General features: G+C 46.1%; 1 protein-coding gene across 2 annotated transcripts in view; it reads right to left on the bottom strand.

Annotated features, from left to right (window-relative positions):
- The window catches only part of nkain4 (sodium/potassium transporting ATPase interacting 4), a 42,965-nt gene that overhangs the window by 8,420 nt on the left and 16,820 nt on the right, over positions 1-17,725 (bottom strand). For both annotated transcript variants that reach the window (XM_069659940.1, XM_069659939.1), the window contains exons 2-5: positions 16,466-16,603; positions 15,198-15,278; positions 10,178-10,378; positions 955-1,015 (exon numbers count right to left, since the gene is read on the bottom strand). In XM_069659940.1, the coding sequence (XP_069516041.1) occupies positions 955-1,015; positions 10,178-10,378; positions 15,198-15,278; positions 16,466-16,603 (481 nt within the window). The remainder of the gene's footprint in view (positions 1-954; positions 1,016-10,177; positions 10,379-15,197; positions 15,279-16,465; positions 16,604-17,725) is intronic.

The following is a 17,725-nucleotide window of genomic DNA, read 5'->3' as shown; positions in this document are numbered from 1 at the left end:
CTTAATCTTAGCTAATCCTCGCAGAGAGAGCTAAAATGTACCAAGGCCAAACGATGTAAAGGAATGAATTCTCACGCATGTGGACATCGCTATGCACGCTGGAGAGCAACTGCAGCGCCGATCAGATATTTATGACTCCCACCGACCCTTAGATCAAATGCTTCCTGCCCTCTGGTTGGCTAACCTCCACTCTGACCTCTGACCTGCTGCCTATGAGGTCACAGCAGCTGAGTCATTTATCAAAAGTGTCTCTTCTCTTATGACTCATTTCACGGCTCCCCCGTCGCCTTTTCCCACAACCTTAACTCGCTCTCTGCCCGCGTTAGGAAAGGGTTAGCTTAAAGGCTAGGTCCTGAGCTCATTTGACTCCATTGTAAAGGTTTAACACAGGCTAGCATACGTGCTAAAGTAAGTAGAGATAAGACACTAAGGAGCCTGTTTAGAAGAAGGATGCATGATGAAGAAAGGTGTGTGTGTGTGTATAAGAGAGTGGGGGAGGTTCAATCCTGCTGCATAAACACACACACACACACACACACACCCAGCCAGGCAACAGACAGCTGGAACGACAAACAAGGGGCACATGGAGAGAAGAAAGTGAGAAAAGTGAAAGCGAGAGTACATTAAAGGACCACACAGAGCGACGATGAGGGGAGACGAGGCGACGAGCGCACGCTGAAAGAGAAGGGAAAGAATGGGCTGAAGGAGGTCTGGAGAGGGAACACATGGCTCCTTTGGTTCTGGAGGGAGAAAGAGAGGGGGCCCAGCTGGCGTGGGGGAGGAGAGCTGGAGCGGCGACAGTGTGGGGTTGGATAGGAGGAGAGGGAGATGGAGAAAGATGTAGCTTCTCAACTCGGGACTTTTTGTCTGGGTGTGATTCATTAACGGTTGCAATGCTCTGTTTTAAGAATGATTCTGTGTGTGTGTGCGTGAGGGTGAGGTTAAACGACTCACAGCTGTCCTCCTCCTCGGTGATGGCGCTGACGACGTAACAGGCGTACACGAAGCCCAGGAGCTGTGAACACACAAGCACAACAGGAGAGAGGGGTTAGACTCCGCAGAGCTGGCAGCGTGCGGCTGATAAACAGCTGCGTGTTTGCTTTGATGACGAGAAAGATCACACGGAACATCTGGAAAAGAGCCACAGTCGCTCGCCATCAGAGACGTGCAGATGAAGTGACACCGTGCAAAGAACAGCACTTAGTGAGCTGGAAAGATCAGCTGATTATTTGATAGAAAATGATCTAACAGTTGCTGTGATGAAGGAATCTTTTCAGACATTTGACAAGAGGAACTATGAAGCAACCGACATAAAAAGGTGTCCTAGTTGTGTTCGCGGCTCTTCTGTGTTTACAATGCTTTCCGAGTTGATACATACAGCGGCTCAAACGCACAAACACACCATAAACTAACAGCGCGAGCTCACAAGTGACTCTCCGCCCGCTGACACAGAGCTGAGAATAGCCCGAGGAACTGGCAGATGGCTGTCATCGACTCCGAGACAGACACTGAGAGACAGTCTCTCTCTCCGCCCAGACATCCATCCATCAGTTGGCACTCTGCCATGCCAATTAAAGCAGCGTCGGGCCCGCTGCCCTCCTCGCACACTGGGTACACAAACACAAAACCCAGGAGGGAGGGGCGGCCTGTGTGTGACGGTGGCTATTTATACAACATACACTCAACCTATAACTTAACTTGGCCGCCGCAATCATAACAGCAACAAAGCTGACGTGCAGTTTGCAGGTATTTCCTCTCTTATCATTTGGGTTTTATTGTATTTTTCATGCCTGGAATACATTCAGCTTTTACTGAACTTCATCCACATGTAGATGAAATGTTTTATTTATGAATGAAACTCAGGTGAAAATGGCTCTGTGCCTGTGTGGGCTCGATAAGATACATAACCCTCTCTCCGCTTCTCTCTCTCTCTCCACTGTGTAATTGCTGGTCTCACCCCGTCCATTACGGTGGCGGGGAAATGGAGGTGAATTAGCATACGTAAAAAAAAAAAGCCAGTGTCAAACACAAGATGGTGTTAACAGCAGGGGGGCACACCCTGTTTGCAACTGCATTGTGTCCGCGTGTGTAAACGTGCGCACAAAGCGTGTACTCACGTGCTTGGGTGCACATTTGTTTAATTTTCATAAAGGGGGACTGAATGCTGCTGTGGTCTGGGATTGAATTAAACATAGTGCAGACAACGTGTCACAGCAGAGGCAGGGAAACCATGCGGCATCTCACACGATGCGGAGTTAAGGATATAAATGCCAAACCTTGGAAGCTCAATGAGGGATTAAATCTACACGTTTGCTTTTAATGTTGAGATGATCTTAAACTGATTTGTCCCCCGGCTTTCTTTCCTATGGCTTCGCTACATTTAACGTGATGTACAGCGAGCTAATTCGATCAGAGGAGTGAGCACTTGCCCGCCTCTCGCTGGAGGCATCGCTGTCCTTAGCCGATATAGGTCAGCGTCCTCGATAAAAAGTGACAATTGCACGTATACATCCTTGCATATTAAATGGTCGTAAATCACGTTCATTAATCCACACACACACACAACCCGAGCTCTGACTTCGTCCTGTCACTTCAAGAGTTCAGGGATCATTTTAGAGACTAATGTCAAATTAATTAAGCTCGTAAAGCCCCGCATGTCCTCAGAGGCTTGATCTCAGACTGTCTTTTAAGACGTGCCACACTTAAGCTAACTCGCTTGGCTGCCATTCATTCAGTTTTCCTTGCACTTTTTTTTTACGCTCTCTAACTATGTGCCCTTGTTTTTAGCGAAGCCGAAGCTGTCACCCTCTCGCTGTCCTCTCTCCTCCTACTGCAGGTTGTCGAGCAGTAAACTGCTATCTGGAAAACTGACAGGAGGAAGCGAGGAGGCAGAAAGTCGGGCACGAAAAGTTCAGCCCCGGATGTGGAAAAACATCAAAAGCAGAGCTGTCCTCCAGTGGGCCCCTTCATTTACTATGTACTCTGATGTGGAGGAAGCTAAAAGGGGGTATTTGTGATAGTTCAGCATTATCTATGTTTTTTTCTCTCCCTCGGATAATGAGGGCGGAGGAGAGTTCAAGGCTCCAGCGTTCATGTGTGTGTGAGTGAGTGAGAAGCAGGCCAGCTGCGGAGCCAGAAAGGAAGGTTACTTGTATTTACATAGGCTAATGAAGGTCAGGTTAATACTGAATGTGCCAGTCCAGAAAGACACACAATCACCACTGACAAAGCACAATCACTCACACGCAGGAGTCCATTAAACATGACTCTTTTTCATTATGAGGAGAGTGCACTTTTCTCTGTTACACCTACAATAAGACAGGTTTATAGTGCAGTTTTTGTACGACTTAAGACTTTAATAATCCTAAATACCTTGTTAATTAATAAGTTGGTAGTTAATAAATCAATTTTCTGAAAATATATTGATTTAATTAATAATCATAATTGTTTATCACCCATCCACACCGACATTCACACAGTGATGGCAAAGGCTTTCTCCAATCAGGATCTATTTGTTCATACGCGCGAAGGCCTTTGGGAGCATTTGGGGTTCAGCATCTTGCCCAAGGACACTTCAACATGTGGACTGTAGCAGTCAGGGATCGAACCCAAAACTTTCCAGTTTAGTTTTTCAGTCAAAAGGATCACCCGTCATGAACCGTGACTGTGTAATAAAATCGGGTGCCAATCTCTAAGGTAGATCTTGAGATGTAACACTGGATAAATGAAGGATTTGACCTGCTGGTGGCCCCAGAGGAAAAGCCAGGTGTTCACCAAAGTCAGTGGGATTCATCCTCTTGGGAGCATGAATGTTAGTACAACATATCATGGCAATCCAGGGAGGTATTTGGATGAAATATAATTGTCTGGTTGTTTTCGGCTAGAGTAGTTACATGCACCATGTCAGCCGCGACCAGGAAAAGTGATGTCTGGAAGTACTCTGACAAAAAATAACGATAACATGCTGTGCAATATATGTGGTGTTAAACTTGTATATCATAGAAATAGTTTGATGCTTAACCACACGCGCTTAAAGCACAAGGAGAAGCCAGCGGAGACAGACAACAGGTAGTCTCGAATCACATCATTTGCTTAGCCCTGTTAGCACACGTCGTTGTCGCGACACCAGAGCGGAGAAGATTAGCCTGCTAACAACGAACATGGTGACTGGAGATATTTGCTCCCATTAAGTGTTGTGGAAGGAGAAGGCTTTGTGAGCTGATGGTTTGTGGAGCCGGAGTACAAACCACCGCCACAGCTACGAGAGTGGAAAAAATTAGTTATGTGTGAAGCTACACAGAACAGAAGTCCCTACAGTCCACTACCGCTGTGGCGTTTGACAACAGAATGTTACAGCGTTAAGTGAAGGGCCTGTTAGGGTTGTTCAATGCATTTGAAATTGCACTTGCTTTCCATTGTTGGCAATTAATTTACATTAATGTAAAAGTGTTTGATAGGAATGTTCTCTTACAGGCATATAGCCTACTATTTCCGGGCCGGGAGGTCCGTGTCCGATGTGTGTGTTTTTTTAAATATAATTTGCAGTACTCAATTACTCGTTCGCATATTTGAATATTAAGATTCCTGGAAATGCCCATCCCTAGTCTGGATCGCAGTGATGGACAGACACTTGGTTTCGCTCTGTTTTATTGAATAGTAAATTAAATTCTCTTTCATTTCTTGATGGTTTATTGGACAAAACAATCAACCTCTGGGGGCTGAGAAAATGAGAAAGGCCTTCTTTTGTTGTTAGTAATGTCCTTGGCGACTTATATAAGAAAGTTACTCAAAAATAATCAATAATTTAATAATGTCGGTTGTTTTTTTTCAACATCCAGATGAATTCAGAGACGCGTCCCGTCCGCAGCCTGCGCACATGTGTGTGCGGTGATGGATATCGGAGTCCATCTACGAGCCAATTAACAAACTATTGATTGCGGCTCAGTGTCAGGAGAGAATGCGCTCCGTGTACTATAATGAAAGGAATTTGTAGGTAAAATAGATCACATGGGCGAGAGAGAGGGAGAGAGAGAGGGAGGGAGGGAGGGAGGGGGGTGGTGCAGGTGTCTTGTAGGTTAATTACACAGGACAGTCTGCCTGACAAAAAGGCACAGGCTTCTCTGCTCAAAATTAGATGTGTGCGCTTGTGTGTGTGTGTGTAGGCAGCTGCATGTTTAATGACAAAACATGATGAGATAGGGACTGCAGAGACCTCATCCACCTGTTCTCTCTCTACAACACACACGCACACACACGCACACACACACACACACAGAGATCTATACAGCTTTCAGTGGACCGCGTGGGGTTGTTCAGCGTGTATAGTGCTGATTTGCATCTTCTGCATCACGTAAACACGACACACAAACACAAGGGGAATACAAACTGTTTGGTCTTCACATGCAGAGGATTTTACATGAGGTCTGTGAAGGCGCTCTGGTCCAAGAAAATAAATGGAAAAAGAGGCAAAACAAGAAGGTAAATAACACAGCAGACAACCGGCTCACACTCCACAAGCAACAAGAAAAACAAGCATGCCACTAGAGAAGTTTCACTATTTGAATATTGCTTGTTTTTCACTTCCCGAGTCCTCCTCTGCGCTCGCTCTCAGAAGTTTTAAAAAGACCAAATATTAGAGGAAAATTAATCTGGGCAAAATCCATTTCGCTTCCAAACAGATTAACAATTAAAGCTCTCGGCGGAGACGGCCTTTGAAGTACGATGTCGGGCAGCGAGTCGTGTTTGTATGATGTTCGGCGAGTAGCCTGACACAATATTCAGTGGCCTGCTGGAGACTAATTCTCTCCTCTGGACTCGGGGTCTCTCTCTTCTCCACCCTGCAACCAGCAGGCCCTAATAAGTGCTCACTGCTGCAGCGTCAGGCTTTTAATCCGGGGATCTTTATAATCCTTTGAAGCAAATGCTGTAAAACTTACAGAGCAGTTACAAAGCAATGTCAGCGCCGACACACTGCAGAGGGGCTTTTATTGTACAAGACAATGTGCGGCAGATTCTGGACAAGATGCTGGACTTCAAATAGAGAACATCAAAGATCTGTGCAGCATGCACGCAGACGGAAAGAAAGTCACAACATTGGAGCTGGCATGAGAGTTTGGCAACACAACACGGACTAATGGACTCACAAAGCGAGCACCCTGACCTTTTGGATGATTGAGGGGGTGGATAGGTCGGGGTGCGGCCATGCTGTTTTCATGCAGCTGGACTGAGCCGCGAAACCTACATACAAGCCTACAGGCCACCATAGCCTCAAGGTATAATCACAGGGGTCTGACCACACAGGGCCTGCTGGGTAGGGAGGGAGGGAGGGGGCTTGTAATCATCCAGGGGCTGTTACTCGTTTCCCACAGTGCCATGGCCTCTGGCGCTGAACAAGCAGCACATGCACGGCCGTCTAACCTCCACATAAAACAGGACAAGAAAGAAGTGCATTCCATTTTTGTCATAAAAGTTGAGAGAGTTTGATCGAGGTTGAGGTCAAACAGGGTGAGATCAGGGCAGGAAAAGGGGACAGGAAGAGAGAGATGGAAAAAAGGGAGGAAATGAGCAATGGAAAGAGAGAGTGACGCAGGGCGCCGCTTTCTCCCATTATCAACTTCCCCACAATCCCCCCCAATGCAGGTTTCCAGGGAATAGAGAGGCAGCAGAAGAAAGCATTGCCTGTGGCAGCAATAACCTCCACTAAATGATACGATATCTGTGTGTGTGTGAGAGAGAGAGAGAGCGTGAGCACTTTCTTTAGCTGGTTTACGAGCAGCCCTGACAACCCTCTGACATCCCTCACAGCTCCCTTTAGCGCGTATGAGTTATGTCTACAGATGTAAACCGAATATCACATATTGCTCCGTATTTCTTCTCTTCTCTCGTACCTTTCTTTCTAACTACCCTCCGTCTCACCGGAGATGTTTTCTCAGACTCGACTGTTTTATTTAAGAGCGGAGGCTGCGCGCGGGAAAAAAATAAAATAAAAGAAGAAGACAGGATGATGGGAGGATAAAAAGAGGGGGTAAAAAAAAGTGTGTGTGTGGATTTTCTGCAGACTACACAGAAAGGGGGAAATGGTTATTTTTATGACAGCAGCAGAAAAGCAAAGCCACTCAAATGCAATATGTATTGTCGGATGGATGGGTGAGTTGGAAGGCAGCAAAGAATAGGATAAGGGCAGACATTGAGCAGAATATTCCCCTTAGTGATGGATCGCTGAATAATACATGACCCCGGTTTGAAAAGGTTGCTCCACTTCAAGCTCATCCTTTAAACCTTGAAGTTACTTCTTGACTGCATGTTGCCTGTAGCGGCGATATCAACAACACAAGGCTGACTTTAACAAATCCGAAGCTTCACTTCTGAATGGATTCCTTTCAGCTGGTGATGAATCTGAGCAGAGATGACAATGACGTCTGGCCAATGAGTCCACATTTTTCATCTTAATGAAACATGCTCCTTGGAGCTCAAACTAAATATTTAATGGCCTCTCACGGCGACCTTGAAACCCCTGTAACAAAGACAAAGGGACACCCACTTCCTTTTTTTTCATGTTTCCCTTTGTCTCTCTTTTTGTGCCTGGGCCTCTTTCTCCACTATAGAAGAGACGGGACAAACCAAACCAAGAGAGGACTCCATTTTCCTGAAGCCGGGTTCACACTACAAGATGATCAGGCCGATTTTGGGCCCGATTTTTTCATGGTTCTAAAGATTATCTTGTCAGATGTCCCTGTGGTGCAGTGTTAATTTCATTAACGAGAATAATGACGAAAAATGTTCGTCAATGATCTATTTTCCATGACGAAGATGAGACGTAAAAATAGATTGTTGCTTAAAAAAAACGACACAAATGTTTTGTTTTCGTTAACGAGATAGGACTGAAATGTTAGCGGTGTGCTGTCGGATATTCAAAATGCATACTTTCCTCTACTGTGCGTCTAATCTGTCAAAATACAAGCAATGCATCCCTGTAACTTAGTAACAGGTATCCAAAGGTGGTTGTGAACTTTCTCTGTGTCGCTCAGGCTTTCTGCTTCAGGCTCTGCACACACTGAGAGAAAAAGGGGCGTTTTCCGCGTCATTTGCCGCTTCTTCAGCACAGAAAGGAGCGCTCACTGGCTGTCTGTTAAATGAGAAGGGTAATCTTTAGATGCGGTGTCTTCATCGTCCGTTTACTGTATGGATGTTCTGCTGAAAGTCTTAATTTTACCTGAAGCAAACAGGTCAAAAAGAGAAGGAGGACACTGGAGGGGGAGGGGGGGTCATATTTTCTCAAGAGAGAAAATGTTTTGATTAAAAGTAATGACTAAAATGTGATGACTTTTTATTGACTAAAACTGGACTAAAATGTTTTGAGTTTTCGTCGACTAAAGCTATAAAGGGTAAAAATGACTCAAATGTGACTAAATCTAAAAAGATTTTTGTCTGAAGACTAAGACTGAGACTGAATCTAAAGTCGCTGCCAAAAAGAACCCTGCTGTGGTGTGAGGGATGCTAAGAGTGGTTTCTACTTCCCCCGATCTGCTCGGAAAGGCCGTCGTGGCCGCACCGAAATCGTAAATCAAATTGTAAATATTTATAATATTTACAATCCGTTATCCTGGTGTGTGGCAGGAACCCCGATGAGAGCCGGGCACACGCAGTCTGTGGATTGTCACGTGGAATGACACAAGACTGGGCCAAAACCGAGTGTGTGGCTGACCGCATCAGGTCAACTTGCACTTTTGTGGGCATTGTGTTCCAAGGACTGTCCTTATGAGGCCGATGACAACGTGTTTGAAAGCAGGTGCGCGCTGCAGACGAGCAGCGGAGGAGCAGCCCCGCCTACTCCCCGAACAAAGTATCCAGAGCCATACAGACAGAGAATCGCATCACTGGAGGTCCAATATGCTCCATGATCCGCCATTGCAATGTCGCAACTCTCTCTCTCTCTACGGCTGTGAAAGTACCATCGCTCACTCACTCATTCAGTCAGTCAGTTACTCAGTCACATACAAACCCATGTGTAGGGCTGACCCCAGCGGTCAGCCAACAATAGCCAATGGGGAAGCAAGCTAACTGAAGAAGGAAGCACAACAACCGCAGCCATGGTGACAAAAGCAAACGAGGAGCATAAAGCAACATGCAGAGCCCATGTTAACGCCGTCTCCACCGCTTCATCCACAGTTTGTTCTTTTTTCTTCCTGAATTCTCTGCTTTCAGCCAGACTACAAGGATTTCAGTACCGATTGCCCTCCTCCTGCTCTCACGTCGCCTTTGAATGCTTGGTTGGACAAAACCACGTAAAAAAAAAACACAGGAAAGGTGTTTCCATCTCATATAAAGAAGTAACATTCGATGTAATTTCAGGAATTCACTGCCTGTAGAGCAGAGGCTAATGAGGTTCAGTGAGAGAGTTGGGGCTATTAAGAGAGGTCAGCCGTTTTATTAGCTTTCTCCATGGGGGTGTAGGATGAATGGTACGATCCAGCGCTTCCCAACTCTGCTACTTTCTAATCTACCAGGTAGTTAGCTACATTCACTGAGCTCCTCCAGGTGTAAATTAGTCCGAGATTAGATGGAAACCAACATGACTCTGGACCCAATGAAGGATGAATGATGAAGCTGCTGACACCATTACATCCACTCCACGAGTACTAAAATGAAAATGAGTGTGACAAAAAAAAGGTAAGAGTCAAGGTGTGTGTAAGTGATTGCTACTGTGAGTAAATGTGTGTAATGTGCATGTCTGAACCCAAGTACCTGCTGCGCTGGCAGCTGAAAGAGTGTCCTGGCCCCCGTCCAATGAGAGGTTAGTGAGTCGTACATGAGTGTGTGCAAATGTGCATGCTGGCAGGATGTGAGTTTCTCGTGTTTTCATACGGAGCCGTAGAAAGAGGACAATAACAGTCCTTCCAGTGTTTGAGTAACCTGTTAGCAGCTGGCAGGTCTGAGTCGCCGCCAGACAAAACAACAGATCAATTTTTCATTCAGCGGCCGGGGGAGAGGAAGGGAGGCCGCGATAGACAAAATAAAAGAGCGCCGTTGAATTATATCGAGAAAAACGTTTGACGGGAAACAAAAGCGTCACCTTCCTTTCTGTCATGTTCACCTTTCACGTACAAGGATCCCACGCTGAGTGCGTATCTGCATGTGAATGAGGTCTAGACAGTCAGAATTGCAAACTTGTACTTACAGCCATAAGAATCTGCGTGCCGCTGTGCACCACCTCGATGTACTGGTAGTCCATGAGGCAGCCCATGACGCTGATGTAGGAGTGGCTCTCCGTGGTGCGGACCCCCGGAGCCTGTGGCATCTCTCTCCTCACGCAGCCCGGCCCGTGTTCGCTCCACCAAGAGTGATGGGCCGAGATGTTAAAGGTCAGCAGGTCGCTGTCCTGAAAGGAGAAGAAAACATGACACTCTTTGGTTGGATTCTATTCATTCATGTAAAAAAACACTTGTGCTGGATCACAGGTGAAGCAGGGAGCTTTTCTCCGGACAACCAGGGCATAGGTCGGATGTTCTTTTTGTCTGCTCTCTCTTGATTAAATGCTAACAACTCTGCAGTACTTCAGCACAGTGGCGATTTGAGCTAAACGCAAGCAGCATATATAACAACATACTCAAAATAACACTGCTAACAGGCTGATGTGAGGCAGGTTTACCATGTTCACTGATCCTTATTTAGCGTGTTAGCCAATGACTGTATATATAGATGGACGACGCATCTCCATCTGCTCTCATTGTACAAAATTGAAGCCAAAATCGGGCCCATGAAGGGCGCTGCCATCTTGCAATGGTGACGTCATTTTGAGCCAAGAGAGTAGAGATCGGCAGGTGGAGCCGTAGCCACTTCCGCTAACCAAAACACACACTTAACTTGCCGGGAAAAAAACAGCAAAGATCTACACATCCCACACGTCGGCGTGTTTAACAGCAAAACAGCTTCTTGTGTTGGTCTGAAGCAGACGTTCACAGATATGTAAACTTCAGTTACTGTAGTGATTGTTTTAGTTACGTCTCCTCTCGCCGTTCCTCCTCTACTCTGCTAATCTGGAACAGATCGGCTGTCAATCATCCTTTTGACAGCATCAAATAACTAATTAAAAATAAACTTTTCCGAAAAATTAACACTTGGACATAAATCAGCATGATGATAACTAACTATAATGACAGAAACCATGTTTGAGAAACATTTATTTGACATGTATTCTGATTTTATAGTTTGACTCATGTCCCATCTGTTAACATGGAAGAGGCGGGCTTTATGACCCATACTGCAGTCAGTCAGCAGGGGGCGATAGAGATTTTTAGGCTTCACTTTTAGGGAGCTGTCATGTCTTCCATCCTTTCACACAGTCTATGGTGTTAGCATGGTAACATTATCACTGTATTTGCTCATAAACAAAAGTGTTACACAAATGGAAATGTTGATGGTGGCGCTGTAGGAAAAGCTCTGTTCGTGGTGCTTAAAGCTGAGAAATGGCAATTTAATTTTGGAGCAGAAATGTGTTTGTTTCTCTCGGCAGTACGCAGACTTCACGGTCCACAGTTTTATTTGGAACTACTTTCCATGTCTGGAAATAAATAATCCTTTTTAAGTAGCTAAGAACGTGTTATGTGGTTTGTCCAGGGTCACAGGGACGGCGCTTCATTAGAGAAATGCTCCTGTCTAATTAATTGAGCAGATTTTTTCACTTCTACAATGAATCTCCATCGACCTGCACTTTAATGGGATGGAGGCAGAACTCTCAGAGACATACGAGGGCAAAAAAAAAAATTCACTTGCATAGATTTAGTTTAGAAACTTTCAGCCCCTGCAGCACTTTGTGCATGTTGCTGTTTTACAGCCAGGCGATGTTCAATTTGCACACAGGCACATGAGCCCACACACACAGACGCACAGACGCTCACACCAATCAATACCCCAATACGGCAATCTAACCCCGCATCTGCCCCCTCGGTGACAAGGCATGCATTATTAACGGAGCCGAGTGCTGTCAGGAAACATTTCTGATTCCCATCCACCCCCACTCACACTTACATGTCAACAACACGCACGCATCTCTGGTAGCAGCAACAGACCTGTGCAACAGGAGTCATGAACAATACTCAGAGATGCTGCTCGCTTTCTCTATTCTGATCGCTCATCATCTCTCGATTTTCAGTCTGTTATTTTGTCATTCTCTCTCACTGTCACAAAAACAAGGGCGGCTGAAGGTCAATAGGTAGGATTGCGCAAACTAATGACTTGACAGATGCCATTGATTGAGCCCGCGAGCTCGGGAAGCCGTCTCTATCCCAGCTGCAGCCGCGCTCACGGCGGGAGGACGTCAGCAGTCGATAGAAGAAGCTTTCGGCAACTGACTGTCAGGAGTGTTGTTGTTATGCTTCCATGCACCGCAAAGAACAAAATCAATCCCCTCATATCATACATTCAAGGTTAGACTTCTAATACCGCTCTAACTATTTTCCTTAACAAAAGTCGATACATACTTAAAGACAATCCTGTTACTGGACTCACCAGAGACGCGAGGCTTTCTATAAAGATAAACATCAAATGATTACAGTGTTACTTCTCAGGATTTATCCTTTCTGAAATACGGAGAGCAGAATTAACGTCGATCACTTTGGGGAGCAAACCTGAGAGGCTGACTGGGTGCTGCAGCCTCTTCTGGCTGTGACGAGGTATTTAGTTAAGGGTCATAAAGAGGTGCGCGCACGGTGACTGCATATTGATTCAGGAGCTGGAGAGAGCGCTTCGAACGGCACGCTGTCATTCTTTATGATGGAGGTTGAAGGCATTGTTTGTGGGGGGGGATGAGAGAGAGAGAGTTTCATTTACGCTGAGGAGGTGAATCTGAAAACACCAAAATGATCATTTCAGCTACACGATTGTCTTTTCACCTTAACAAGCAGTTGAACAGGCGTACCTAATGAAGAGGCCGGAGAGTGTAAAGTACAAAGAGTTTCTGCGCTGTCTCATACATGTTATTGACACCATCCTTACTGTGTGATTAACTATACAGACAATCCAAAGAGGTGGTACATGCAGAGGATTCAACATAGTGATTCTGAACAGCTCGGTTACTGAGAGCAAAATAAGAAGGGAGAGAAGCGTTTCCACATTCAGACAGCTGCATGCAGACATGTCAAAAGCCTCTGTGCCTGCAGTCACTGTGTGCAGACCGAGAGAGGGAATGAATACAGAGACAGACAGCGAGGCAGCGAGTGACTTTGGACTGTTTAAAACAGAGGTGTGTGTAGAGTAGCAGGGGTCTGTCTGTCAGTCTGTCTCTCACCATGGGGGAGGGGATCAGGGATCAATAGGAGGTGACAGAGCATGTGGCATATGACTCCAACAACCTGCCCCCCCTCTCTCTGACGGCCCCGTCACACATACACACCGCTCACACACACATTTACACACATATGAACACACCCTCCGGTAGAGTCCTGTCAGCAGCAGTCAAGCCGAGTCAGACAGAATGAGCTGAGTGTTTTATGATAAAATGTGTTGAGGACCTCTCGGTGTGCCATGTTTGGTCGAGCATGTACGCACGGGGTGCGGGTGTGTGGGTGCGGGTGGGTGCGTGTGCTCCATTAGCCAGCTCTCCTCCTGGCCACCATATGCAGAGCTGGGAGCCCGGGCTGGCTCCATCTGTCGGGTTAATGCCCAGCCTCAGCCCCAAGCAGCTGGCCCCTACAAGCCTCATTATTCTAGCAGGAAACATGCAGGAACACACTACCACACACACACATGCAGTGAGAGACAGACACACTTGATGGAGCCATGGTCGATCACACAATGACAAAGTCGCCAGAGCTTGGGAAGGTGTTTCTGAAATTAATTTCTGGCTGTCTGAGCTGGTGTGAGATGAGCGTCGCCTACATGAATTCATTATTTCTGATGGTCAGACAGGCAATTGGGCACGATAGCCATCAATAGAGGAGAGGAGAGGAGAGGAGACAGGAAAAGAGGGGAGAGGAGGGGAGAAGAGGTAAGAAGAGGGGAAATGAGAAGAGGTAAGAAGAGGTGAGAGAAGAGAAGAGGATGTTGAAATTAAAAAGGCGAGATAAGAAACTTGCAAAATATGCAGCATAAATTAAAAAAAGATCAAAGGGGCAGTGAGCAGAGTGAAATGAGGAGAGAAAGTTGAGAGAAGGAGGGAGAGTTTGTGCACATTTAAATATACGTTCACATTTGAAAAGGGATGTATGAGAAACACCACACAAACAACACATCTATGTAGAGGTGTGGCAGCTGTTAGATTCCTAATGCTTGGTGAGAGACTTAAAGCAGCATTCATAATAGCTGACTGTGTCATGTAGTGATTATATACCCCAAGTAATCAAGCTTGCTTGGGCTGTGTCTGTTAAGTACACCAGGCTTGACATATGCAAAAAGAAAAACACCCTGCAGCTGTGCATCACATCTAATTAAAGCTAAACTACTGTATATCTTCAGCGCTGATAACGCTCAAGAACGCTCAAAATTAGACTTTTATATTTTACAGCAACAGTTCCTGGAGCAGCTGTGCCCGGTGTAATAAAAGAGGAAAAGAAACAAACACTGGCACAAGGTCAGAATTTAATCTGAATATTTTTTCACAAAGGAAACAAACAAGCTCAGACTTGAGGCTTTTTTCCTGGCAGAGGAAAGAATTCAGAGTTTATTTCTGAGGCTCAGGACGGCTCAGTGTGTACGAACATGCTTCTGTCATGGCCGCTTAAAAACAAACAGAAAAACATCATCCATTTTTTAATGTTTGCTTGTTGCTGTTTTACCCGTGAGAGGCTGCTTAACTGTTACACGGACGCAACAACTACAGATACATACAGATACATGCAGGTAAATACTTAACAGCCTCTTAGGATGACATTGACATGTGTTAATGTAGAAGTTACTCAGTTTCAAAACTCTAGTGTGAATTTACCTATAAAAGGAGCTAAAATAAATCTCATACATCCAGCCAATCAGAAAGCGGCATGTTCTGTGGCAATGCTGTGCTTTACACGCCTAGAAAGACACCTGCAGTGTAGGTGGTGCAGACAGATGGGGGCGTGCGGTCTGATTAATAATTCTCTGTCTGCAACCATGACCTCAGAAGGGAAACGAACGTTCATCACAGACAGCAGACAAAGCCGTCCGACTCGGGCGACAGACGCCGGACAAAAAGATCTGACGGCAGACTGATATTATGAAAGTCTCACCTTGGACAGGCCTCCTACGTCCAGGTAGAAGCAGATGACGAAGACGTTCCAGGCCACCCACAGCGCGGCCCACACCGTGTACTGGAGGGCAAAGACACAGACAGATTAGCTCCATGGCAACTAGATGGAGTGAACAGAACAGGATATGACAGCTACCGAAATTAAATGACAGGGCGATGAATGAGCTCTGGACACACACACACACACACACACACACACACACACAGATTAAGATTACACACCCCTATGCTGTATACGCACACAGACACCAGACATACATTTAGTGAGACCTTTTTTCTCTCTTTAAAAAGGTCCCTGTAAGTTCAGCGAGTCTATCTGAGCCCCGAGGGAGCCGCAGCTTCTTAAACTGCCGAGGCTGAATTAAGTTCACGAGTTCAGCCGTTTATAAAAGTCAAGTCAGACGGCGGCCTGTTGACAGACAGACACCGAGCCTACTCACTGACAGACAGAGAGAGGCATCATTGTTGTGGGAAGGTTGTGAAATCTTCTGACTCATGATTTGTGGGTTTTAAAATGTCAGAGGTGTCAGAGGAAGAGCAGAGGGTGAAACACCTCCGTAAAAAAAAACATACATGTTGAATCATGAAACCCCCGAGCTCGCCCTCTCCCATTTTTCCAGACAATAGCTCGACTTTTCCTCCTTCCTCTCCTCCCTTCAATCCCTGCTTCCTCTGTTTCTTCATCGTATCCTGTGCGGCACCCTCCTACATCGCCCCTGTCTCTCTTTATTTACTCTCTTTACACCCTCCAATCTTTTCCTGTCATCAACATCACCATCTGTTCCAGCACTCCTGCTGCTCAAAATAGGCTTTTAATGCCTAAGATGAGCGTTATGCTTTCAGATACAACCTGTAGTGCATATGAGAACGTTCCTGACGCTGCATAGTGGCGTTTTCTAAGCACATGCTTTGCACCGTGTTTCAAAGAATGACCTTCTCTGTCCTGAAACTCCACACACAGTATAAATCTGATGAGCTCCTTAGCCTCCCCCAAACCCCCCCACCACCACCCCCGTTTAATTAGCCCTAATTACCCTGGGATTAGAGTGATTTAAGGGTGTCGCACAATGCACAAGAGAGTGCGCCACACTTTGCAATTAGACGCGAAAGGCAACAACATGTCCGGACAGCGGACTAATGCAAAGTGATGCGACAGCGCTTAACGAAAAAAACAGCGAGGAATTGGATTAAAGGACAGACTGCGCAGAGCCTCATGTGAACTACTAGTCCTCAGCTGTGTGCACTCACCACTATAATGTAGCGCGGCCGGTACTGGATGGTGCCGAAGAGGCCGAGGATGACGATGATGATGTGGAAGAAGTTGGCGAGGATTGGGGCCCATTGGTAACCCAGGAAGTCGAAGACCTGCCTCTCTAAAGCCAACACCTACAGGGGCGAGAGGAAAAAGATAGAGACGAATGTTAGTGAAAATGTCATATATAAAGGACAACATCTTTTAACCTCACAGCAGCAAGCCAACAATCCTCCATTGAGCGAGCAAACATGAACAGCCTGAGTGTTTAGCCCCCCGACTGTGGGAGCGCCCAGAGGTGAACACAACAAGTTTTACAGAATAAACAATGACAGGTTTATCGATTGCGCCCCCGCTGAGCTAAAGACGAGCTCAGTCTTTCCAAGCGACCTGCCAATGGCCTCCAGGAAGGAGAAAAGCTGTGGGAACTTTACGGGAGGCGAGAGCCCTGCTTAATAATACCACCGCGGTGAGCTCAGGTGCTTATTAAAATACTTGCTCACAAACAACGTGTATAAACGCACGTGAACGTCCACACGGACGTGCATAAGCTACGTTAAATCCTCCACAATAAAGACAGGAATTCCGCTCTTTTTCCGATACCGACTCCTCCTTTCCGCTTCTTTGGGAGCAGTGGTTTCAGGGCAATTCTTTATACAAAAAGATTGATTCATTTATGATACCCTTTGTTTCTTCCTTCCAAATACCTGCGCTCTTTGCACGCAACATTTTTGCGCAACAGCAAGAAGAAAACAAAGGAATATGGCCCTTTAAGACTGCGAGTGCCTATTTGCATCAACTCAATTAGCATGCCATGTGGGGGGAAATACAGGGAGAGAGTGGGAACCATTTAATTAGAATTCCATTGCCAATCCAATCCCATGTGTGCGCGTGTGTGTGTGTGTGTCTCAAGCAACGATGTGTTTCCTTGTGTGTCGACATGTCATTTCCAGCCAAGCGCTTGAAGATGGATGAGGCTGGGAGGGGGGAATCTCGTCTCTGCCGCAATGATAGGAACGCACCGCCGAGCACAATCACGCAAACACACACACACACACACACGCACGCACTCGATACACAGCCATGGCTGCTCTCCCTAATGTAATGGAAATGTTACCAGCAGCCCGATGAGACATTGTGACAGGCAGGGGAGGGAGATGATCAAATACTGAGCGATAATTAAAAATGAGCACTCCTGCGCACAGAGGGCGAGGGCAATAACTGCACAGGCGACAGAGGGCGAGGTGAGTGAACTG

This window comes from Semicossyphus pulcher, unplaced genomic scaffold (genome assembly GCF_022749685.1).
Source record: "Semicossyphus pulcher isolate SPU_LCO1_2020_fin unplaced genomic scaffold, fSemPul1.0.p SCAF_13, whole genome shotgun sequence".
NCBI lineage: Eukaryota > Metazoa > Chordata > Actinopteri > Labriformes > Labridae > Semicossyphus > Semicossyphus pulcher.
This window is presented reverse-complemented; position numbering and strand designations above follow the sequence as displayed.